The 26,897-nt window shown below is 36.9% G+C and overlaps 1 protein-coding gene across 1 annotated transcript; it reads right to left on the reverse strand.

The window, feature by feature from the left end:
* Nucleotides 1–502: 502 nt before the first annotated feature.
* Nucleotides 503–24,975, reverse strand: TMTC3 (transmembrane O-mannosyltransferase targeting cadherins 3). Its single transcript, XM_061369315.1, has 14 exons — nucleotides 24,892–24,975; nucleotides 24,093–24,309; nucleotides 22,777–22,995; nucleotides 18,696–18,795; nucleotides 17,898–18,013; nucleotides 16,070–16,242; nucleotides 15,105–15,357; nucleotides 9,798–9,946; nucleotides 9,402–9,522; nucleotides 8,675–8,786; nucleotides 6,623–6,726; nucleotides 5,585–5,754; nucleotides 4,009–4,235; nucleotides 503–2,477 (listed from the first exon to the last, which is right to left on the reverse strand). Exons 2-14 carry the CDS (start codon nucleotides 24,279–24,281, stop codon nucleotides 1,663–1,665), a joined length of 2,748 nt encoding a protein of 915 aa, XP_061225299.1. The 5' UTR covers nucleotides 24,282–24,309; nucleotides 24,892–24,975; the 3' UTR covers nucleotides 503–1,662.
* Nucleotides 24,976–26,897: the final 1,922 nt, after the last annotated feature.

A 26,897-nucleotide genomic window follows, 5' to 3' on the forward strand; every position in this document is an offset into this window, starting at 1 on the left:
TGCACAGTGTATTCCTGTTCATGTCTGCAGCTTTAAAATCGTGATTTTAAAAAACCGGTTCCCCCCTCCTCTGATATTATCATCCAAGCAGTCGTTGTAGTAACATTACAAATGATACATACTAAGAAAAAGTCTTTGCAAGGCCTTCAACCATTTAAGATCCCTCCCACAGAGATAAATATTACATTGTACAGCTGAATTACTGCCCCAGGCAGAAAGTTAAGAAGTTACCGAAAGGAGTAAGTTTAAACAGCGCTAAGAATAGCTTCACATCATGAAATAAGACAAAACATAAAAAGAGTAAGTTAGATTTAATGATTAATTAAATTATTCCTTAACCCAGCTCTTACACTTCTTTTCCTTCTCATGTTAAGGAAAAAATGGGGTTTAGGCAATGGGTAGTATATTTGAACAAAAATATATGCATTGCACAAGGATAAAAGCAACACTGAAATTGCAAAGATTTTCATTTCATGTAAGAAATCAAAATGATGCATTAGTGTAAAAGTTAAATGGGAATATTTTAGTAGTCAAAATAAATATTTAATAAAAACCACACACCCGTGACAAAGTATCAAAACAACAGAACTTAGTATTTTAAAAGTACTATCTACATTTCCTTGTGTTAAACTTTGCTAAATTCAGTGGCTTTATTATCACACTGCCTTCAGCAATCATTGCTTATATTAGTGTTGCAAACAGTCATGAGAATAGAAATACTGTTCTGATGACAGAAATAGTAAAGCCAGCTTGCTATAAACAAGGAAGAATTTACTACACCAATGAGTCAATCCACAGCCACTGATACAAAGTCAACAAGGACTACTGCATAGCATACTTGTTACTGTACCAGAAGTGCATTTATCAGCATTCAGTGAACTGGGAGAAAAGTGAAAAAAACCCACCCTTTTTTATATAGTTTTTAAAAAACAACCAGATGATTGACAGTTGAAGAAAAAACACTTTTCCTTTAAAAGTAAAATCATAGTCTAAAGATGTTAAGAGCACCATAAGATTTCTACCAGGTAAAACAGTATAAACCATTAGCATTGTAAATAAAGAACAATTAAAAGGTTATTGTATCATTCCATATTTAGAACACAATTGAAAATTTTAGTGTTTTGTTGCATCCTCCTATATACCAGTGGCATTTTGATGACTTTTTGACAAGGTATGGAATCAAATAATGCAAAAGAAAACTTCTTTCATGTACAGCAGAGGTCTAGAAAGATTTAAATTGATGATGCATAAATTGAAATGTATATAATGTTAACACAAAGAAAATTATATGGGAGAAAGCAGCAGTGTTTGGCTTATCCATTAATTCTGCATTCAGTTCTTACACCAATACTTTGAAAGTAACATTCCTGAATATCCCTGACTAGCAATGATTTTTATGAGTGCTATTTTCTCACTGACAGGATTCTGTATTTATCATTATTCTCAATTTATGCTTCAATTACCATCCATCTCCCACATTATCTTTAAAAGTTGCATTTTCTCACATAAAGCATTTGTAATGCCTCTTGCTGCTTGCTAAGCGATACGGAGTCAAAATTATTTCTATTTTCAAAGCACTGAGAACACTTTCCAGTTGGACCACATATTAAACAATAATTAAAAATAGCATTCTCCCCTTATTCTGTTGTGACATGCTAAAGACTATTCACCATTTAATATACGTTCAATTTCTTCTAGTCGTTTCAAAGCAGCAACTCTCTTTTTCTCAATGTCTTTGATTTCTTGTGTAGATCTTCTGGGAATCTCTTTGTCCATATTGTTCTTCTCTGTTAGTTTCCCATTTTTCGAGTGCCCTTTATTGTTATCAGTTGTTGTCTGGGCAGCTTTCTGCTCATTTTTTACTTCTTTCAAATCCTGAAATGATTTTTTTTTCCCTCCTGCAGCTGCAGTCCCACCTGGTGGAAATGATGACTGTTCTGTAGCACCAAGTGATGCAATTTTACTTCTAACTATGTTTAGGTGACGCTGAATATACTCTTCATGAGGTGCCAGTGCTAGTGTTTCAACCAGGCATTTTTCCGCTTTTATTAAGTCTCGCTCTTCGAAGTAAACCACACAAAGATTGTGTTTCCCCTGCACATTGTTGGGATCCAATTCCAAAATTTTTTCAAAACACTTTTTTGCTCCAACAATATCCTTCTTTTGGTTCATAAGGATATCTCCTTTCAAAATGAGACCTTTGGTATGATCAGGATAGTATCTCAGTAAGTCTTCCAGGATGGGCAAAGCCATCAGTTCTTTTGCTGTCTGAGAATAAAGCAGTGCCAAATTGAACAAAGCACTTCGGAAGTTTGGCTGCAAACTTATGGCTTTCTTCATCCATGCCTCTGCTTCCATATCTTTTTTGTCATCCATTGCCAGCATACCCAAATTGAAGTACCCATTTGCATCCTGTGGTTCTTCTTTCACATAATGCAGCAGTCTTTGCTTAGCTTCAGGTCTAAGCCGAGCTTCACCTAAGTGAAACACATTTAATGTTAGATTTACTTTGAAGAACACTTAAACCAGACCTGTAAAATGCTAATTTTTATGCAAATTAAAATGTAACAAACTTTAACACAACTGTAAAAGGGAAAGGGCTTAAAATGCTACTTTTTATCACCACTGTGTAACAGAAAAAGTAAATTCTATCTACCTTCTTTACAGAATGAAACTACTTACAATCGACTTGTAGCCAAAGTCAGCACCATTATTTTATTATCTGCTGAATTATATTTAGGTTTGGTGTAACAGATACAAAAGGTGTCTCTACAAGTTTAAGAGAAGTTATTTTCATGTATGGTTGAGCAAAGAGAAAAAGTCAGTTCTGACAAACCAGCTCTTACAAAGGCAAACTTGGAATGGAATCTCATTTTGTTAAAGACAGATTAAAGGAGTTTAAAGACAAAGATCACATAGGGTGACCTTGGATGTAGCTAGGCTAAAGTATCTTCTAACATAAAAAAAGCCACCATAAATCTGTACTCCCATATTTTAATTTGTATCAGTTAGAAAAACATATGGTAAAATAACCTTATCTGGTAATACCAGGATTAGCCAGACTGGCTTGTAGTCTGCGCTACATTTCTGAATACTCCAGTGAACATATTTAAGGAATTCCAGGCATGGAGTTACTGCAGGATGGGGGGCAGGGAGCTGATTTTAACCACCTTCTTTCATCTCCTGAAACAGTGCCATACCTTCCAATATGAATAACTGAATACTAGATAGCTAATGCTTCTACTTGTTTGAAGCCCCTTATGCTTCTACAAACAAGAAACAAGGCATTTCTTGCGCTACCTAACTTGCAGTGTTAGAAGAAATGGAAAAGAATCCATTTGCATCAGCTTCAATCAACTCCATATTATCTCTTTTTTAGGGGTAGTTTGCCAGCCCAACAAAATGAAAACAAGTCTTAAGTGTCACTTGCCAAATATTATTCAGAAGAGCCTGAAGTTACAAAAGGCTTACACTCGCCCATACAGCTAGAAGCTAAGCATATGAAAAAACCCAAAAACCAACTCATGAAAATCCAACTTGATTCATCCTAATTAGCAGTATTACAGAGGAACCTATGAAAAAGTTTGCATTTCCTGGGGCTAGATTTAAAGACCACAGACAGCTATATTTTCTAGTCAAGAAGAATGAAATCAATCAATATAAATGCAAAACTTAAATACTACACATATTAAATATTTTATTGTTTTAGATTTTAAGGCATAGTTCTAAGTGTGTTTGTGTAACACTATCCTTTATATGTATAATATACTATACTGTAAAAAAACACCTGCAGTAAAGAAGCTGATCAACTAAGATAGATATGAACACTGCACAAATTCCCTCCACTACCAGTAAATTACAAAGCTATTATAATAAACAATTTCTTTTTTGACGAGGTTACAAACTTCTGCTTTCTAAAAATAAAAGTTCATTAAAAAAACAACATGAAATACTATGGTTCCTACAAATGAAAATATACAATTTTTATATAAGGGGCAACTAACATACCAGATTCCTGCATTAGCAGTGCTGAGTTGAATAATGCCAGCTTGTGTGTCGGGTTCAGTTCTAGTGCTCTGTTGAAATTCTTCAGGGCTTCTGTTGGATCTTTCAGTTCAATGTAAACAATTGCCAAGTTGTACCACAGGTCTGCATTGGTTCTGTCTAGTTCTAGAGCTCTGAGATAAGCTTCCTTAGCTTTCAGAGGTTTGTTCATTTTTAAAAGTAATTCTCCCCTGTTAAGAATCAGATTTAATCTTTATTCATAACAATACAAAAATAACTGATGTTTTTTCAAAAAGCCTGACTTCCTACAGACACTAAACATAAGATAACAGTGCTGGGGATTTTTTTTGTTTGTTTTAAACATAAAAATATGCAGGACCTTCTTTACAAACCATGTCCCGGGTTCAACAGTAGCAGTCATTTTTCTCCTTAGTAGCTGGTGCAGTGCTGTGGTTTTGACTTTCAGCCTGGGAACAATGCTGATTAACACTGATGGTTTTAGCTGTTGCTAAGTCATGTTTACTCTGACTAAGGATTTTCTGAGTCTCATGCTCTGCCAGAGAGGAGGAGAAGCCGGGAGGAAGCAGGGAGAGGACACCTGACCCAAACTAGCCAAAGAGGTATTCCATACCACAGCACGTCATGCTCAGTTATATAAACTGGGGGCAGTTACCCGGAAGGGCTAGCTCTCTGCTCGGGTTAGGCAGGGTATCGGTCGGCAGATGGCAAGCAGCTGTATTCTCTCCCCTTGTTATTTCCGTTACCATTATTATTATTGGTGGCAGCAGTACTGGTTTGTGTTATACCTTAGTTACTGGGCTGTTCTTATCCCAGCCCGTGGGAGTTACATTCTTTTGATTCTCCTCCCTATCCCTCCAGGAGCCGGAAGAGGAATGGCGGGGGGGTGGGAGTGAGCGAGTGGCTGCGTGATTCTAAGTTACTGGGTGGGCTTAAACCATGACACCATTTCCAAAGCTTTCAGCTCTCAGATGTTTGTATACAACAACTACATTTGCAGGACAAAAATCAAATTAGATCCTTATATTGGCTCTGTAATTACTCTGCAACAGCTATAGTGCACGCATCTTTGCATCTCCCTAAATTCCAATGGGAATCACAACTAACAAAGCAGTGAACAGAACCCTCAATAGCCACAGCCACATTAGTCTTATCTGTTTAGCTGACATTTATGTGCTGTTTAGGTGCATTTGCTGGATCACATTTAACACAGAATGACAGAAAAAGCTCCATGATTCAGACTAACCAAAGCTGTTTATTTCAAAACTAAACTAAGGGATTAGAAATTTGGGTTTGAGATTCATAAAGAAATCTAGTGGAAGCACCTTGCTACACAATCTTTTAATACACAGCCTATGTGGAAACACAATACTTGAAGCTGGAATTTAAAAGGGCAGAGCTTGTAATGAGTAATTGACTACTGCCCCAAATCTTTATCTTTTACTTAGGAAAATAACAACTCCAGCAGCTAATTCAACTATAAGAACTGAATTCATGCATAGCACTGCAAATACATAAATGTTTATTCAAGAATGTGTATCTCTAAAATTATAAAAGATACCTGCTGATGTAGGCCTGCTTGAAATCTGGTCTCATACTAATTGCTTGTCGATATAATTGATCCGCTTCTTCAAGGCGAGATTCGTTTGCTCGAATTAAGTTTGCAAGATTGATATAAACATTCAGATGGTTAGGAGCAACTCTTGCTGCATACTTTTTACCTGGAATAATCTGTCAAAAAGAATATATGTACCAAACACAGACGAGTAAAAATATGACAGACAATCGGTATAAATCTCCTCTTCACTCTGCCGCACTTGTTTTACGCTATCACTGGATATTAGTATATAGGCTTTTACTGATTACAAACAGCAATTCTTCTCCCATAAAATCATACCAGAATATAATAGAATCAGAGAATCATAGAATAGTTAGGGTTGGAAAGGACCTTAATCTAGTTCCAACCACCTCACACTAAACCATGTCACGCAAGGCTCTGTTCAACCTGGCCTTGAACACTGCAAGGGATGGAGCACTCACAACTTTCCTGGGTAACCCGTTCCAGTGCCTCACCACCCTCACAGTAAATAACTTCCTCCTTATATCTAATCTAAACTTCCCCTGTTGAAGTCTGAATGCGTTACCCTACCATTAATGACCCTAATGAAGAGTCCCTCCCCAGCATCCTTACAGGCCCCCTTCAGATACTAGAAGGCTGCTATGAGGTCTCCATGCAGCCTTCTCCAGGCTGAACAGCCCCAACTTTCTCAGTCTGTCTTCAGTCACGGACTGGGGCACTTATATCCTCAATTCCAGAAAAAACAAACCAAAAAACAACACAGCAGTATAAAAAGTAACCTAAAATAGTTTTAACAAAGAAGTTCCAAGCTAGCATTCTTTAGTAATTATTATTGTATAAAACCTCCTCTTTTAACAGATTTTCAAAAATCCTAGCAACTTCGAAGTATACAGCAACACAGAGCTTCAGGAAAAAAAAAAACAACAAAAAAGTATCACGCATATATATATATAGATATATATTTATAGGCTAGAAAGAGTTTCCACCTGTGGTGGCATATAAAATAAAGTTACTCATTACCTGTGGCATCAGCGATTTAGCAATCATATATGATTCTTCAGCTTCTTTAGTTTTGTTTAAGTTTTTGTAAGTTCTTCCTACATTCATGTGGGCACCAATATCATCTTAATAAAGAGAAGAATGACATTTCAAATAATTCCATGCACTGAGTATCATGAAAACAAATACGTATGCCTTCACAGTAGAATGAGTTACAGGTATTGCATAAAGACCACCACCACCAAAACAACCAATTCTATATTATTTTTTAACCTTAATAATGAAGGAAATTAATTTAACCATGAACCAAAAGTGGATTATAAAGTTACTTGGGAAATGGCAAAATCTTTCATGTCTTACTTCCATGTATCTATCCCTATTCTCTTGCTATAGCAGAAGCATGTTAATTCAAGAGTTTTTATTAGGTTTCTAAAAGGAAAAAGGAAAGATTGTGTAGTACAACCTAGAATTACTTCTGCAACAAGATGTAAAAGAGAGTAAATATGCACCTTGACACTATCTAGATTTTTAACTTTTTTATTCACCTCTTCAGTTTTAATAAGAAGATTAAATAATTGTTTCATAAGAAATTACATTTTAACTCAAAAAGAGTGTCATCTAAATTGTTACTTGGACATAAATAAAACAACAGTTTTAAATGGAGATTCCTTCCATCTTTTCATAGATGGAAACTTTTCTGGAGGACTTAAGTTCTTAAGCTGTGTGGTTTGGTTGATACGCTGGAGGGAAGGAGTGCCATCCAGAGGGACCTTGACACACTTGTGAGGTGGCTGATGCCAACCTCATGAAGTTTAACCATGACAAGTGCAAGGTCCTACACCTGGGTCGGAGCAATCCCAGGCACAGCTACAGGCTGGGCAGAGAAGAGATTCAGAGCAGCCCTGCCCGGAAGGACTTGGGGGTGCTGGTCAATGAGAAAATGAACATGAGCCAGCTTCAGCGTGCGCTTGCAGCCCAGAAAGCCAACTGTATCCTGGGCTGCATCAAAAGGGGCGTGAACAGCAGGTCGAAGGAGGTGATGCTGCCCCTTTACTCTGCTCTCATGAGACCTCACTTGGAGTATTGTGTGCAGTTCTGGTGTCCTCAACATAAGGACATGGAAATGTTGGAACAAGTCCAGAGGAGGGCCACAAGGATGATCAGGGGACTGGAGTAACTCCCATACGAAGATAGGCTGAGAAACATGGTGCACTCAATCCACTGTCCATCAGTCCCAAAACGGACCCCTGAGGGACACCACTCATTACAGGCCTCCAGTTGGACATTGAGTCATTGAGGTTTGCTTTGTAAGCAGAAGTTCTGGGTCTAAAGCCAGCCTCTTGACTTGAGGCTTGCCTAGACAGCACAGGTGCTACATTTTAAGGCATACTTCTCATTCTTGGAGTACTGTGTACAGTTCTGGTGTCCTCAACATAAAAAGGACATGGAAATGTTGGAACAAGTCAAGAGGAGGGCCAAGAGGATGATCAGGGGACTGGAGCACCTCCTGTATGAAGACAGGCTGAGAAAGTTGGGGCTGTTCAGCCTGGAGAAGAGAAGGCTGCATGGAGACCTCACAGCAGCCTTCCAGTATCTGAAGGGGTCCTATAGGGATGCTGGGGAGGGACTCTTCATTAGGGACTGTAGTGATAGGACAAGGGGTAATGGGTTCAAACTTAAACAGGGGAAGTTTAGATTGGATATAAGAAGGAAATTTTTTCCTGTTAGGGTGGTGAGGCAGTGGAATAGGTTGCCCGGGGAGGCTGTGAGTGCTCCATCCCTGGCAGCGTTCAAGGACAGGTTGGACAGAGCCTTGGGTGACATGGTTTAGTGCAAGGTGTCCCTGCCCATGGCAGGAGGGCTGGAACATGATGATCTTAAGGTCCTTTCCAACCCTAATTATTCTATGATTCTAAGTTTATTTCCAAAAACTACGGATCAATTAACTTAGTGTATAACACTGCTTGATGATCAACTAGAGAAAAACAGTGCACTGAGAAGATTTTAAGTAAGCTAAGAACACACCTAAGAGTGTAGAGACGCTATTCAATGGCAACTAGTCAAAGCTTTTACCTGGCTGCACTTGTGTGGCTTGTATGAAGAATTGCAGTGCTCTTTCAAAGTTCTTTTCATTTTCTAACGCATGCCCCACATTGTTCCATAGTTTTGCATTGTTCTTATTTACCTAAAACCACAAAAAAGACACCAATGAATAAGGTATTAAACTGAAAGTACATAACAACCGATTTTCTTTTAACTATTCCTTAAAGATGTAAAAATGACAGAAGAGGAAATGACAGATTTCATCAAGCTGCTATATGTAAAGAATAAGAAAACACCACATACAGAATGATTACATTGAATTTGTTGCTCAACATCCATTATAGTTATTTGCCCCTAGAGACACCAAAAATTTTCAAATTCATTATAATTGTTAAGGGATGTTGTACAAACTATCCTATCATGCTATATGCACATTGAAGAAATTATTCTATAAAAACTTTTTTTAGATATTTGTATTGAAACATATCATGCTTTCATCCAGATAAGAGAATATATTAAATTAACACAAGAAAAAACTATCAATCATCTGTTTTGTGCACATGAATCCCCATGTGTGCATCGCACTGCTTTTAAAGCATACCCAAAAGGAAATAATTAATGTTAATACTGTCTATGTAGAAATAAAAGGGGACTAATAAGCATCATTTCTCTCCATTTTTATCATGCATTACTGCAGCTTTTTGAGAGTAACAGCAACAGAAAATTTCCCTTATCCTTTTAAAATGGAATACAGTACCTTTAAAGCCGACATAAACAATGTGTACTCTGACTCCCAATCCCAGTTTCTGTGCAGTGTTTTTAAGGCATGAGTGAACAGTACAGTAGCCAGACAAACCCAAGATATTTTTCTTAGCACGCTATTAAATGAAACAAACAAAGGTTTATTATTTTAAATAAATGCTATAATATCCTCCAAATATCCACGGGTCTCATAAGAATATCTTTGCTGACATTTGTTCACGTGAGTGCCAAACGGTTTCTTAGCCATTACTCTTTGTTTACTAAGAATTTGAAATGGAATATAACATAATAAACTCATATTGGTAAAAGCTCTACTGGAAAAGCTTGTTAGAAATACAGTTATATGAAAATGAGAGATGAGTTAAACCAGTCATAGGTAACATTACCTTACCTTTTATTTGATAATTTCTTCCATCCATGTGCTACTAAAATGCAGAATCCCATGCTAGGAACATACAACACTCGTTCTGCTACCACAAATCCAACAGGAAAAAAGAGGTTTGATGCAGGAATGAAAGGCAGCACTATTAAGCAGAGTGCCTAGAAAAGAAATGCAAATGAATTAGTAATCAAGATTAGGTAGTGACAAACTGTACCCAAGAAACCAATTATGAAGCAATTAAAAAGAAATCCCAGAAAAATACATTAATATCTGTTTTACATTGATGGCAAGTTATAACCTGCAAATTACACTCTTCCTTACTTCAGCCTAGACGTATGAAAAGAGCAGCTGTATGACAAAACACTAGGATCAAAAGATCAGATCCAAAACTATGTTTTAACAGGAGTTCCACATACAAAAACATTACAGTCTGAACCTTGGACATTATCTTTCATGACAATTAAAAATTTGTACCAGCTCATGTGATGTACAAAGCAGTCATTTTTTTAATATAATAAAGTCCATTTTCAGTTTCTGTAAAAAATGTGAATAAATAACAAAAAACAGAATCATCACTGAATAAATATCTGTTTAGACAGTGCAGTAAGGCCATCCTGAAATACTTAAAATGACAATGAACCTAAGAACCAGGTAACTGCAGCTTTTAGGTTGGTGACAGATACTATAACAAAAAGGGATTGAGTGCGCCCTCAGACAGTTTGCCGATGAAACCAAGCTATGTGGTTCAGTTGATACACTGGAGGGAAGGAATGCCATCCAGGGGGACCTTAACACACTTGTGAGGTGGGCTGATGCCAACCTCACAAAGTTTAACCATGACAAGTGCAAGGTCTTACACCTGGGTTGGAGCAATCCCAGACACAGCTACAGGTTGGGCAGAGAAGAGATTCAGAGCAGCCCTGCGGAGAAGGACCTGGGGGTGTAGGTCGATGAGAAAATGAACATGAGTCAGCTTCAGTGTGCGCTTGCAACCCAGAAAGCCAACCGTATCCTGGGCTGCATCAAAAGGAGTATGACCAGCAGATTGAAGGAGGTGATGCTGCCCCTTTGCTCTCGTGAGACCTCACCTGGAGTATTATGTGCAGTTCTGGTGTCCTCAACATAAAAAGGACATGGAACTGTTGAAACAAGTCCAGAGAAGGGCCACGAGAATGATCAGGGGATTGGAGCACTGCACTTATGAAGACAGCCTGAGAAAGTTGGGGCTGTTCAGCCTGGAGAAGAGAAGGATGCGTGGAGACCTCATAGCAGCCTTCCAGGATCTGAAGGGGGCATAAAGGGATGCTGGCAATGGACTCTTCATTAGGGACTGTAGTGGTAGGACAAGGGGTAATGGGTTCAAACTTAAACAGGGGAAATTTAGATTGGATATAAGGAGGAAATTCCTTCCTGTTAGGGTGGTGAGGCACTGGAATAGGTTGTCTGGGGAGGCTGTGAATGCTCCATCCCTGGCAGTGTTCAAGGCCAGGTTGGACGAGGCCTTGGGTGATATGGTTTAGAGCCAGGTGTCCCTGCCCATGGCAGGAGGGTTGGAACGTGATGATCTTAAGGTCCTTTCCAACCCTAACCTATGATTCTATGACATCTATCTGCTGCAAAGGAACTGGACATGATTACTTGCCTTAAGGCCTGGGTGACTGTTAGACAGCAGCTTTACATTCTCTGGTACCAGAAAAGACTTTAATTATTTCAAAATATCTGGCCTTCAAGTTACAAAAACCATAACCCCTAGAGGAATCAAATGTTTCTTTGAAGAAAGAAAGAATAATTTTCTACAAATTTTAAATATGACTGGCTGTCACCTTACGTCTAGATTTAAGCGCAACTACAATTGGTCTTTCTCTGCTAATATAGTTAACACATCCAGTCTGGAAGGCAATCTAGGACCTCATATCTAAAAGATGCAACACTGATTTAAAATTTCAGTAAGGTTTTAGCTCATATTTCAAAGGGCAAAAAACATGGGCATGGATCATCAACAAGGCTCAGCTGATCCACAGCAATTCATTAAGTTACAACTTTTGCATCTCCCAGTACTTAGCAGTGGACACTATTGCCCAGGTTATTCACAAGTGTGAACACTGCACACAGCCTCTCATGCTCTGGAAGACTTGTTACAAGAGGTGGAGCCTGACATCATGGACCAGATGGACTCAGCAGCTTTACAGGGACTGGCCCATGCACTACGATGAGAGTGCACTTAGATAAGAGTGATGGTATATTGAAAATGTATATTGAAAATGAGCATGACGTGAATGGTATGGAATAAGGGGTGGATAATGTCTTGGGTTTAGCAGCAGCAGTCATTTTTTCTCCTTCTTGGTAGCTGGTGCAGTGCTGTGTTTTGACTTTCGGGCTGGGAACAGAGCTGATAAAAATGATGTTTTGGTTTGGCCAAGGCCTTTGTGAGCCTCATGCTCTGCCAGGGAGGAGGGAAGCCGGGAGGAAGCAGAGACAGGACACCTGACCCAAACTGACCAAAGAGGTATTCCATACCACAGCACGTCATGCCCAGGGGGGAACTGGGAGTTAGCCAGAAGGGGCTAGAGTGGACTGCAGGGTTGGAGGAGGTATCGGTCGGTGCTTGGTCGGGCTGGGGGGAGCAAGTTATCGGTTGCCTGGTGATGGGGTGTTGTATTCTCTTCCCTTGTTATTTCCTTTATCATTACTATTATTGGTGGCAGCAGTAGTGATTTGTGTTATACCTTAGTTACTAAACTGTTCTTATCTCAACCCATGGGAGTTGCAATTCTTTCTGATTCTCCTCTCCATCCCTCCGAGAGTAGGGGAAGGGCAAGAAAGGGGGGGAGTGAGTGAGTGAAAGCTGTCTGGTTGGGGTTAAACCACGACAAGCATATGTCCTCTAAGACTGTACTGGGGGAGAACTGTGGAATGTCCACTGGCAGCAGAAAGCAGGAGAAAGATTCTCTTCCATCTTGCCCCTTGAGCAGTACAACATTAAACCCATATCCACATCAGGAAATACAGAAAGATATGTTCAGTCGTATTTCCAACCTCCCTCCTCTTTTGCATCTTGGATCCCTCTCTTTTGCACCTTTTTCCGCAAAGTCCAAATAAACATCTTTAATTCTGTAGCAGGGTTTAATGTTGTTTGTTTGTACCTTTTCTGATCTCACAAACAAAAGTAACTTGAGACTTTTCCTTTAGCTCAGGCTCCAGCATGACAACTCAGGATCTTACTGAGCTAATGGAAGAGCTAGAGATATTTAATACCAGAAGCTCTTTACAAAGTCCTTTACTACTCCTTTAGAGTGATGTTAATTGCAAAATATCAAACAGTGCAGTCAATCACCATACCAACTACGATAAAGCCACCATTATACTAATACCATGTGGCATCCACCTGGATAGCATACAGAATTCCTACCTGCCAGGGTAGTAGTATGTTTTGACCAGCACAGATTCAGGCTTTTTTTGGCAGAACTAAGAAACAAGGTGGAATTATTTTTATTTTTTTTTTAACTAGTAATACAACACAGTTATTTGGAACTTTGCCATAATCTGTGCAAATTGGCATGACTAAATAAAGATTTGCTTTCTCCACTTTAAAGATGATATTATGATTTCTCTAGGAAGTGAGACAGAGAAACCATCAAAGAAATTGTTCTCTCCCTCTCTCTCACTTGCCAGACTATCCAGTCTATGCCAGGACATTAACAGCTTACTGGAAGTCAAACAGGCTTTGGCTTACAGTGTCGGTCCATGTTATAATATAAAAAAATTAATTGTTGCATACTAAATATTGCATTCTCATTTCACAAAAAAAATTAGCTTCTGGGCACTTAGATATTATGTCTGAGAAGAACTGGCATCATACAGAAGGTTACATAAGCAACACAGGTATATATCAAAGAAAAACAACTTTCATTAAACAAGGATTATACTGTGTTAAGTGACACTGAAGATCTCACACTGGAGTAAATCATCTCAGACCTTTCCTATAGAAAAAACCTTGGCACAATAAAAGCAAAGTATAAAGCAAACAAAAACCAACTGACAACAATACATGCTAGCAATGACATTAACCCTTTCCTCTTCTGTCTTTTACTGGCTATGAAGCAAACACAAATGTAGGGAAACAAAGAGCCTTAAAGTTCAACAGCTGTTCCACAAAAAAAAACGGAACTACTCCCCATACACATTTGTACTGTCAGTGCACTGGAGAGAAACTGTTTCAGCTTATGTAAGAAGGGAAATTAAACTACTCCCTTACATTTTTAAAGTGCTGTAAAACTGTAACTTTTTTTTCTGGGTATGACACCTTGCACATTAATTATATCAGTTAGGAATCTAACTTTCCTTCCTTCATACACGGTTTCCAAATTTGAGACAAGAGGCTTCATCAGCAATACTACGGATTGTTTTCACAGATTTTCTAGTGAAACAAATTGGCTTGCTCCAGTGACAAAAAAAAACGTATCAGTCAGAGTTATAGCGTTAGCTTTCCCTGAGGTGAATCAAAGTTTGTCGGCTGATCCTTAGTCTTCAATTTTGCATAGATATTCTCACCCATCTCAAACTTTTTTTGGCTGACTTACATATTTAAAAAGTAAATTATTTCTAAAGCAGACTAAGATCTATGCATGCAGGTACATAATTGTACCACTGATTTAATACAAACCAGGATATCAGATAATCATTAATCTTGTGAAAATTTGCAATGGAAGCATTAAAAAGATGACAGGCTTTGGATGAAAAAAATACTAGCTCATTTGCTCCTTTCCATTTCCTCCAAAATATTCTTTTCTGTTAATCCATTTCAGTTTTAAGGCCATATGATACTGAAAAACAGGAACCAATCTTACAGGTTAACAAAACTAGTTTTTCCTTAGAGTATGGAAAAGGCTACAGAAGAGTGCCTTTGTTATAAGAAAACCAACAAAACAGGAAAACTTGTATTCCTAAATGCCAAAATATGTCTTTTCCTTTTACACCTATGAGAAAGAAAATCAAGTGACTTGCTAAATATGCAACATGAGTACTGACATTTAAATAAGGTAGACAGTTTGCAGGATGGAAATGCATTCTGATCCTTAAAACATATTTCAATTCTTAAAAAAAAAACAATTTGCTAGTTGAGTTCTGAATACCTAAGAAAGGCTGCGGTACTGTTTGAAAATACTTAACAAGGGGCATCCCTCTCCCCTGAAGGAGATGCATGCAGTATCTCTGTGTCAGAATAGATTAGACATGTGACCAAACAACCTAAGCCATTTACAGTCTTTAAAAAAAAAAAGAAAAAGAAAAAGGACAAAACTAGTGCATCAGTCATACCATCAATACAGTCTTGGAGGAATCCCCAGGATATCGTAGACTGAAGACAAGCAAAGATCCCAGAAAGCAAAAGAATGTGAGGGTGGCAACATTTCTAACATCTAACAAAGATTCCACGAGAGGAATAGTTCCCATTGTCCAGTCACAGCATAATTCTGAGGGGTTGAGAAGAAGCCAAGCATTTACAGGGAGGAGGTAGTTGAAAGTCAGCTGTCTTGCCGGTGATGGACTAACAGCAGCTGGGTTATCAAACCTGAAGCAAAAGAAAAAGATAAAAGCTCTTAATGAAAGAAAAGGTATGGTCTTGATACACTTTGTGCTCAGAAACCAACAAATTTTAGACACATAACTAGAGCTACCACTCACAGACATGTATAATATCCTAATCTTCCTGTATTTATCAGATGTGTAGCTTGGGAACCATGCATGAGGATTCATCTCAGCATGGGACAGAACCTCTTCCCACTTTAAGAAACTAGTCTGGGATATAACCAACGTAAGTCTGAAGAAACAGAATAATTTACACCGGAAGTTGGGTTCATTGGTCCTTGTTCATGTTTTTTTTAGTTTGCATCATTTTCCAGGGAAAATATTAGATTTTTGCATTTCTACATTGCTCACACACTCTTAAGACAAATTAAGGTTCATAGCCCACACAAAATACTTTAGTAATAAGGCATTTAATTTCTCAACTACTAAGACAAACTAGCAACTGCAGAGGTTTTAAAAATGAATGCCTGCTCAGGTACCTCAACACTGTGGACATGCTTGTCAACAGGTACTGAAATACAGAATGTATCAATTTTAAAAAAAAAAAGTAAGTAATATTTCACAGTCATTGCTTACCAATATTACCATAAGTTAATAAACACTTAAGTTGATGAACTTCTGGCCATTTCACTCACACTTCATTAAATCACAGGTTATTTATTAGTGTCTGTGAATAAGAGACACTTTACTATTACCTTGTAAACACCGGAAGTTGAGATTGGATAACCTGGACTCTGACAACTACAAGCAGCAGTGTACTGAACATTAGGACTATGAGCTTCAATAGTGTTTGGAGCATAGAGAAAGGAATACTGCCCTTCCCTCGAAGAATCTGTACAGCTGTGTCCAACAACACTGGCAAGGTGTACTGCAAAGGAAAAAGGTCTATAATCAGATAGTAATCCCTTAGATAAATATGAGCTATCTAATATTTTCTTTTTTTTTTTCTTGGTTTTCTCTAAATGCCTGATCCTAATAGTTACTTAACTCAGATTCTTAGAGATTTCATGAAAACCCCCAAAAAGAAGTCCACCATTCTCATGAAAGTAACTCTACTCAGGTATTCTTGCTAACACTATCACAGCTGAACTATGCATTGACAGATTAAAAAAAAAAAAACACCACCTTCAAAGACTTCAAGAAATCAAGCATGACTGTGAAACAAATTTTGAAGAAGAAAAATCTCTATTTTTAGTATTATCAGCCCCTCTGAAAACTTGTCCTATAAATGAAATTCCTTAGGAATGGTAGAAATTCTATGCACTTCCTGATAAGCCTTAGATTTCTATTTTATGTCTCTACTGCAGTAAACCATCTCTCCCTGCCTCATGAACATTATGATCATGCACAGTTCCCCATTACATACCCTAATTTCTTCCCTGTACCTCTTTCCCTATTTATTTATGTCCTGTGCTGGGGATAATTTATTGCTTTATATACACCGGTTGGCTGAACTACAGATACTGACAGGTTTTTGACAACTGGTCAAACTCTTAGCTCATGGTATACCTGTAACCTCAGAAGAAGCCTCAGTTTGGATTTAATCTTTGCTACTCAGTTGACTTACAAAAACTTCTTAAACTTTCTCAAGAAACTGAGGATCAGATCAAAAGGTACCAAAAGAAAGGAAGAGTGGATTGATGCATATGGACATGACACTAGTGATTTCCTTAGAAATGCAGTTTGAAAAAAATATGCTTATTATCAGACTTGCAAAGGCGGTAGTTACAAGCACATGTATTTCTGTAAGCACATAAAAATATGATTTGGGTATTTTGACTAAGACAGACATTTCAGCTTTTACTGGTGCAGCTTTTGCAAAATATTCCTTCAAGTAATTAAGAATAGTAAACTACACAAATTTCTTAGCATATGCAATCATATATTTTTAAATTGCACATTGGTGACTGTTAAAAAGCCAAGAATTATTTAAGTGCAGGAACACCTTGTTTCTCTAAACAAAAGTTACTATTCCCTCAAAGACATATCAATGCTTAAGATGAAACCAATCAGATTAGAAATGAAATTTAAATGTATTGTTAACGACAAATTTCATGAGAATATTACTGATTAAGACTACCCTAAAATGCCTGGTTATTCATTAGAATGTCATCAAATGGCATTTGTATATAATATGCTATTTTTTACTACAGGAATTAAAACCAAATAGTCCTCATCTTTATGTACCTCAGACTTGATAAATCAGACTGTTACACAGTAGTCTTTGCAAACCTCAGTCAACTAAAACTTTTGGTTTCTATTAAGACATATCAAATCTTCATTGAGTATATTTGGTAAGCATGTAAAAGACAACTTAGAAGTCACTGTGCTCCCTCACCATGAACTATGTATGTTAAACATCAACTAAGTAAAAAAAAAATAAAAAAATCAAAAATATGTAACAGAACTATAGAGTTAGCCTGAACTGACAAATACCAGTGCTGAAATATGACTCTTCAGCATACTTAGTATCTCATTACAGAATTCCTGAGAAGAAATCCAATTTATTTTTCAACAGCTTACCCCCTGAGCAATAAATACTTCATAGACACAGCATATCCCAACCACCGTTATTCCTTGTTCTTTACACAGTGTTGCAACAGCTACAAGAAACACAGTCACTGCAATTGGAGTCCACACTGCAAATAAAGAAGACGTTGAAAATGTTCCATCTTACAAAAAGCCCAGACATTTAATAAAGTAAATTAAGCTAAAAAGCAAAGACTTTGGTTCTTTACATTTGAACATGCTATTTCTGTAAACTTACTCAGTATGACATTGGTTATTAAAGGGAAGATTACCAGATTTTCTCTCAAGAAATTAATATACATGCATCAATTTTAAAACTGCCTCCTGTAAATTGAAAGGACTAAATGAAAGGTGAAAGACTAGGAAAACAAACAAAAAAAATCCAATCTTTCCTAATTCACCAGAGTACTTTTTCAAATGTAATGTTTTATAGGCAGTCATGAATTTTTGTAAAATCATTTTGACCTTGGACAAGAGGCAAGTCTCATACATCTCCACATACTTGTGACCGTCTGAAGCATTTCAGCGTATTTCAACTCACCTGTATTAACAGAAGTGAGTGCAAGAGCCCTTACACTAGGTGTAAAACAACTGAAGTGCTTAAGTCTTACATGAGGAGAAAAAAAAAAAAAAGGCAATTTATAACGAAAACTACTATTACATCGGGATCTTGGGGATGAAGATTTTTTGTACACACTTGCAGAATAACCAATACACCCATATTACCATTTTAAGAGCTCTCTTATCAGTGATACAGAAATAAAGTTACATATATATTTGTCAATCATTTACCTATGGTATTATCTGGCCCTTTAGATTTTGTATATGACAAAAATGCAGCTAGAAAAAAGATAGATGACAAAAGCTCTGCTCTGCCCACAACTCCAGTAACCTGAAAAAGAAAAAAACCCAAGATTATTATTGTTACAACTATTCTACTACTAGAATAGTGTGTGACTGATACACTATCAGGATATGAATAAACAGGATCTGTAAACCAAGCAATAAAGGCAATGAGGAGTAAGGCTGCCTTCAGATCAACCAGTACTGAATTCAAGAACAGGATGACACAGGTGACTAGTGGCCCCCTATGGCTGATGTGCCCCTAAGTATCACCATTAACGAGACAACTGAGAAATGCTGTACTTTCTCTTATCTTTAGTAGCACCAGACACAAATAGCATTTGAGGTGGAATTTGGGCACGCTAACAATCTCTTTCTTTGTAATACTTGGAAGAACTAGGTTTTATGAATAGGAGATTTAAGTGGAGCCTGACAAGGACATATGTATGTATATATCCTGCTGACAATGGCATACAGAAACTATAATTGTTACTTTTATTCATACCTTTTCCGACTGACCTAACAGATTTAAATCTGAAAGATGCATTCCTTTTACTGCTGCTGTGGTAACTCTTAGGTGAGCAGACAACAGTTATGACTGAATTGATGGCAAACTCTGTGCAACGGAGTTAAGGAATGAGTCAGGCTTTCTTAGCCTTTATTACAGGTCTCACAGTTTTCTAAATGGTAATTGGGTTGGCAATATTAATGTAATGACACAGAGAAGAATGGATTTTCTGAAAATTTGGAGAAGCATTAAAATCCATAGGGCAGAAGGTTATTATGGAATTCCCAAGGAAACACGGATTAATTTCCATTTCAGGAGCGGTTTTCCCAAAATGCTAAGGTGCAATCAACAAGCAGAGATCAAAGACAGGTCACTGTGTTAATGGTTACTGTAGTTACCACTGTGCTGACCACAATACCATTTAGGACTGTCTTCTTCATTTGTCCTATTCTGCAATGTTTCTGATTGCACCAATTTTTTTACAAGTAAGATGGCTGAAAAATGGCATGCTATCCCAAAGTAGACTGTCATATTTATATACAGAAATCTCTTACCTCATCATTTAATGATGATGATGCTGAAAACTTACTTTCAGCCATCTGGACCCAACTGTAAAGTTTTTATTGCTAACTACGTCCTTGGTCAAGCACAACTGATCCAGCACAGCATAAAAAGAGAAAGCAACTCAATATCCAAGGTCACAGTATAAATATTCAAATCTGAATGTGAAATCATGCTCTGGTGCTTCCATTGGGAGTAGCATACGTTTACCAAAGGACTCAATGAATAATGCACAGACAAAGCATGCTTCATCACTGACAGGGCAGCAGAGTTTGTGTTAACATTTTGGACAGTATATAAGTGTTTGTTTCCAAAATGTCTTAAGCTGTTTTGACGATTTCTGTCTGGACCTCAAAATACAGGAGAACTTGGTAGATCAACTGAAAGAGATCATTAGGAATGCAAGTGTGCTGGTGTGCCTCCAGTCTCTTCCCAACAAAGAAAGATTCTATTTCTGGATATAAAGGTGAAGCATGAGTGAAAATTCCAGCATTCACAAGGTTAGTTGACATCCTGTAGCTGTAAAGGTGATCAACATGCTTCTGGCCAAAACAATAGCAAAGTAGCTAGAAAGACTGAACTGGAATTCTAAAGACAAGGATAAATGAAATTACAACGCTGTTATTCAATGCATTTCCTCAAAGATTCTTCCTCAGAAAATGACGGTATTACCACTGGAAGGAACCAGCTTCTCTCTGAAGTCAAGCAGAAAATTACTTCTCTTTATCCTGCTTTGCTAACTTATCCAGGAAAAAAAAACATTTATCATAAGATAGGTAATATGGATTGTATCTGCCGTTTCAAACTCTTGTACAGGGGATTAATAAATAGGAAACTTATTTGAAGGAATTAAAATCAGATATATTCCTATTATAAAAGATACACATATCCCATAATAGAAAAAACTGGGAATGAGACCTGCTTTGGAGTTTTCACAAAAACCTGAGTAAGTTAGTGGCAGTCAAGTCTCCAGTTCATTATGACCTCTTCTTTTCCATGTATGGAAACTTCTGGTGATTTTTCCTTTATACATATAAACAACTCTCAACTAAGAATTCTTTCTCTGTTGGATGTTAGGCAGAATTCTCTATGCAAACACTTGAAAGGATAAAACACACTATTTCTCAAAACCAAAAAGCTTAAATTGAAAATGGCAAGGGGAGGAGAATGAACCCCCCTAAACGATTCTTCACCCAAGTATAAAAGCAGGAGAACTCAATTGCACTTCAATCTCAGAGTTTCTTAAGTACATCAAGCTCTAGCAATCTTAAAGTGCCCTCATGTGGTTAGTATGCCGAATTACATGCTTATTACCAAATTGCTTCGTAACTGTACTTCATAACTTCGTAATACCTTATTACACAATGTTTTGTAGGATTTGTATGACACTTTTTGCTAACTCTGTTACAAAGTACTAAATGTGGCTGTGTTACTGTTATCTCATAGGGAATCTGACTGTTCAAGCATAAGAAACCACCATATTTCAAATGGAACTGATAAAATTACACAGGATAATCCAAACCATGAACCATTACTGTAAGTCAGTAGCAAATTGATAATGCTCCTATAAACATTTACTACAAGAGGCAAAACCAAACTTTTAAATATAAAGCATGTTTTTTCAAAGAAACAGAAAACCAAATGAAATTAACAAATTATTTTTTAACCCACATTTTACCCAAGATTTTACGGGGGTTTGTGCTTTCAAGCACAAAAGCCAGCAAAAAATTTCAAGTGTTTAACTTCTGCATTTTTAAACATGCACCTAACTTCTTCTAGCGAGGACATGTTAGTTGCTCAAATAGCAGCAGCCAATTATAAACTCCATGAACTTATTTCCTATAAAGATTTTCTCAAAATTCACAGATGCAGGCTACTGAATTGCTAATAGCAGGGATTTGTGTCTTTAGAGAGCAAGAAAGGGATGTAAACTCTTTACCATAACAAATCAGAAAAAATAACATCCCAATAAGGTAACAGCAAACCCCCCTCATTTTCTCAAATGCCATCCCACACAACTCAAAAAAGCAACCCAAAACAAAAACCACCGTAACAAAAAAAAAAAAAAGAAAAAAATAAATTGATAACATCTCCAAAGCAAAAGGTTTCCTGAAAATCAGGTAATACTACAAGAAATAAAAAAGAAACTAAGAAAAGGTTTTGCAACACCTGTGAACTGGAATCTATGAAAGTCAAGCTAAGTGGTGCAGTAATAACAGCAAAGAATTCCACAGATCTGCTTTATCAGTATTTCTGAAGGAAACAAATCTAATGAATGGTGATCACAAAACTCCATTTACTCCACAACCTTGCAAGCCTGTTTGAACATTAAAAGGTGTATTATCAGACAGGTTGTATAAATAATGCTTTGCATAGCAGTGAAAAAAAACCTCATTCAGGATCAAAAGAAAGGTAACTATGAACAGTGAGAAATGTATTCCTCATTCTTATATCAGATATGTTGACAAATTTGAAGGTTCAAACAGAATGGTCCTAAGGTGGATGTAGCATAGCAACAACAATCCTAGGAAAAGGTCTGCTGAGATTGGTATATTGACATAAAAGAACTGACTTGGTAATTAGCTAGAGGCAAGTGGTTAGCACTTCTGGAAATGAATGAAGTGGTATTCATAGTATCTGCAAAATATGGTACTGGATGAATCATCACAGAACACAAGTATCTATGTAAGCTACAGTAGCCATCATCATAAAAGGCAATGTTCATAGCAGAAACCTAAGTTATTTAATAACTAAATTAATGTTTCTTTAATTATTTTTAGTAGCTGCATGCAATATCAAACAATGAATTTGTCACTTTCACCACTCATTGAAAAGGGCAGAGTTAAGCACAAGTAAAACCACACACTTTTTGGAATTATAATTTATGGACAAAAACCCCCATGAAATTTAAGGTTAATTAATACAGCTTGAACAAATTAAGCACATCACAGCTATACCTACCGCTTCAGTATGTATTGGATGCACTGCAAAGAGCAAGGATGCAACTATGCTGCTCTTGTTATCCAGAAAAAGCTTACAGACCTTGAGGAAGACTACACAAACCACCACATGAAAGACCAGATTTAGGAAGTGGTAAGAAACTGCATTCAACTCGCTGAACAAGTAGTTTAAACGAAATGTAAGAACTGTAAGGGGACGGTAAGATTTATGACTTCTCTCCTGAAAGAAAATAAATAAATCAATTAGTCACCACCAACTCCCACACAGGGAAGCAAATTGCACGTACAGAAAGACAAAAACACGGACAGGAAAAAGGTATTTTAAAAGCCATGAATGACCAAATTAATCTGAGTTCATAAGTTAAAATTACCCCTTCTGTTGGTTTTTCAGTGCAAAATCAGTACCGAGATGGCTTTCTCTCCCTAAACGTGTTAAGGTTTTTTTGGAGTAAAAACATATTGAAAAATACTACTTGAAATTTTGCTGGGAGAAGTTTAGGAACACACTCTCAATGACTGCAGGACTAGATGGCATCTAAAAAAGTCTGGAAGCTTTCACTACAGGGTTGTATGAAAATTATGAATTAAAAGTCTATTTGTAGAGTGGGCGATTAGTATCTCAAAAAGAACTAACCCTGTATGTTATGAACGTAAGAAAAGAGATTACAAGGTGGAATGCATAGGCAAAAATGACCTATGACTATCAGCTTATTTTTGCTCATTTGCAATGGCACCATGTGTAGCCTCCTAAACTGTATGTAAATACTTCAGCCACCACCACTTAACAATGTTTATCAACAACTTTAACACCAATGCAGCTTTTCAAATGAAAACATAGCCACTCTAGATAGGCTACAAACCAAGCCCTATGAATTCACATAAATATACTTCCTCAAAAAAAATTAATAATTCAATAACCCATTCTCTAACTTATAGCTTTGCTGTTGAAGAATGTTATCTTTAATTCCGTATTGCAATTAGAAATAAATACCCTCCTTGTATGTCAATGTCCAGCTATTGCAGGAGGAAAAGTGAAAATGGTCAGGGTTGTCCAATTTCAATACTGAAATTAGATAACACACAGCATCTTGAATCATGACGTATTACTTAAATTTTCTTACAAGTTCTTTTATTGAACAGAGGGAAAGAATATAAGTGACATCTGTTCCTGATCTGGTAGTACAAAACACTAACATCACCACATTCCATCAGAAACAAACTATTCTATTAAAGCCATGTTAGGAAAAAGTGTAAATACTCTTTGCAAGGCTTTTTTTCTTTTCCTAAATGCCTCTAAGTGTTTCACAAATCATTTACCTCAGACATTGGAGTGCCCCAGAAGTCATTCTGAAACAGATTTTTTAGTGGAGTAGAAGGATGCAAATCTTTATTGTCCAAAATTGCTGAAACATCATCAAAAACAAAGCCACAAAAGAGACTGTTCCAGTAGCAGGCTGCCACCACACCAACTATTAGTGCTGCTTCCTTCAGGCTTACATCAGCCATCTTCTCTAAGAGTTTTCATGGACAAAAGCTGAAATACATGGACAGCAACTTGACTAATGTTACTGATAAACTAAACTTGACAAAGTCAAAAAGACATACAATATTTTAGAAATTAATGACACTGTGTATCTAAAAATCAGTAAAATAGAAAGCTTTCCGCTAGTCTTTTCCATCTTGCACAATTTATTGTCTAACAGACATATTCTCATTAAATAAGTCTCATCCCTAAAAAGCCCTCACAAGCTGGATGCACTGCTACATTTCATGGTCTACTAAGAAAAGAAGATTGATGATAAACTGAGATGTAGTTTTTAGCAGAGAGCAGTTCAAATGAATGCTGAAAACTAGAGAATTATGAAAATTAAGTTCCCTAGAGCCCTGAGTAGTTTAACATACTGACACAGAATACTACATCATCAAAAAGGAAGGCAGAGCATTAATTATTCATACTGTTTAAAAGTATTTCATAAAATATTTCAAAAGCAGTTTAAAAAAACACCAAATTTCAAACATTCTGAAGAACAAACAGGAGCCTTTAAGAACTTCATAAATATAGGTGCTCAAGAACAGGTAAAGAAGAACATAAGTAATAATAAAAAGTTAAACTTACCATTGAAGCTCACACTTTGATCATTTGCATTCTTCATAGAAGTTCATGAAAAAGTCATTTTTGTCAACTCGGCCAACTGTTCTGATGTCATTAAATGATCATAAGTGTCCTGTCTAAAGAAACAGCAAGCAAAAAAGACACTACAAATTAACTTTTATCTTATTTTCTCTCATCTTGCATAAACTTCCTAAGCTCTAGAAATTATTAAACAGCAGTTTTAGGTTTATTTAAATAATAATACATGGGTGACCTAATCAAAAGGTGAAATTACTATGCATTAGGTTTGTTGAAAACACTGTTCTGCCTTGGAAGAATAAGAAGGTAACTACAGGTCAAAGGCATTCTTTCTGACCCATGGTTGACACAGCCTGGATTACTGCCAATTGTTGGGACCAAATTGGTGAAAAGCTACAGACAGCCAAACACTGACTTAGTTTTGAGAAAAAGCAGAGATGACTGAAAAAAAAATGCAGCCTCTTCCCCAAAACTAGCCAGGGCTAATATCCCTAAGGACAGAGAACAGCTTGTATTAGCTGGATAATGCAGATCCATAAATATATAAACACACTACCCTTATGTCCATCATGGTTCACACATCAAAGCTGATGAGTGATTTGGATGCTGTATTATTATATGCTATATTATTTGGATGATGAAATGCTGGTGATATTTTTTTTCCTTTGGTTTGTTGTTTTGTCTTTTTTTACTTGCACTCATATTTAAGTATACTATCCTCTAAAAACAGCCCACAGAAAAATCTCACCCACACATGTAATTTTCAGAAGTGATTTGCAGCCTGGGCTGCACCTGAGAGCACAACAATCACCTACCACAACTAGTGGTAAAGGAGCAGTAGTACAAGAAGGAATACATGTGCAAAAGATGCAGGTGCAGTTAACTAAAAAGCAAGACAAAGATCATTTAAAAGGAATCAAATCAATCCAATCAGTGTTATTCACACGATGTCAGTGAAGGTTATGGGTTTTTTTCTTTTGTAGTACCTGGAGTACTGGTAAATGGTGTTACTTAAATCAATAAAAAGCCTTTTTTTTTAATTAAAGAGAGAGAGAGAACATTGTTAAATGTTAAAGGAGGAGGCTATGTCTTTTTGCCAGGCTGGATCAAAGTACTTTAAGCCAAGATTAAATTAGAACATATTTATGATCTTTGTGGCAGCCAGGGAAATCTTATTAAAAATAAATAAATAAGAAAACAAAGCTTACTGCAGGAATACATGAAAAGCCAGCCCATTTCTGAATTTCAACCCACCAGTTTTTTAGTCGTCATCCACCCCCCAAGAATAAGGAGAAGAAACTGCTAGAAAAAGAGTCTGAAAATCCTTGTTTACAACAGTGTGTAGAACAGTGTGCTTCCTACTTCCTGAACTTCACTAGTTCTACTGAATAGCAGTCACATCTGAAAAGGATCTACAGCAAATACGTAATGATTTTCCAACATATAAGCTACATTTCTTAAATACTGTGCTCCAAAACTTAATGGGACAAGATAATACTGCCACACAGAAACAACCATAAGGTTTATTTAAATTCACCCTTCAAGAAAGAGCCTCACTAGGTGAGTAGGTTTGGGTGACTTGAGACTTCTTTATTAATGATATAAGTTTATTGGATTGGTTCAAGTAGTAAGCCCTTGCAGACACTGCTTTGTGTATCAAAGAGTAACTCAAGGTAATTCTTCAGAAGCAACCCTATTTCAGGAACAGCTTATGATTCCCAACTAGCAAAAAAAAGGGATAGATTCCTAAATATAGCCTCCTATCAAAAGGAAAGCCTAACCAACCTTAATTGCTAGCTCCTCAACTACTTTTTGCATGTTTTTATTTCTCTTTTCCCTAAATAGAATGTGTGTCAAGACAGCTGCCTTAATCATCCCTTAACCCTAAGCAATTCTGATGCTTTTCATAAGCCCTTTCCATTCTGAATTTCTAGAACTTCTCCCACCCACAACTCTTTTTATACCACTGTTGACTAAGCTTTTCCTTAACA

The sequence above is a fragment of the Neopsephotus bourkii genome, unplaced genomic scaffold (assembly GCF_033783945.1).
Source record: "Neopsephotus bourkii isolate Nb327-2 ecotype Australia unplaced genomic scaffold, CSIRO-AGI_Nbou_v1 NB_1493, whole genome shotgun sequence".
Lineage (NCBI taxonomy): Eukaryota > Metazoa > Chordata > Aves > Psittaciformes > Psittacidae > Neopsephotus > Neopsephotus bourkii.

Excerpts from the sequence above, each read along its gene's own strand:
- TMTC3 (XM_061369315.1), bottom strand. The coding sequence starts at position 24,281 with ATGGCTGATGTAAGCCTGAAGGAAGCAGCACTAATAGTTGGTGTGGTG. Across the intron at positions 9,947-15,104 it reads CCTCCAAGACTGTATTGATG|GCACTCTGCTTAATAGTGCT; the intron begins GTATGACTGATG and ends TTTCTTTTCTAG. Across the intron at positions 4,236-5,584 it reads AAGCAGGCCTACATCAGCAG|GGGAGAATTACTTTTAAAAA; the intron begins GTATCTTTTATA and ends GATTCTTAACAG.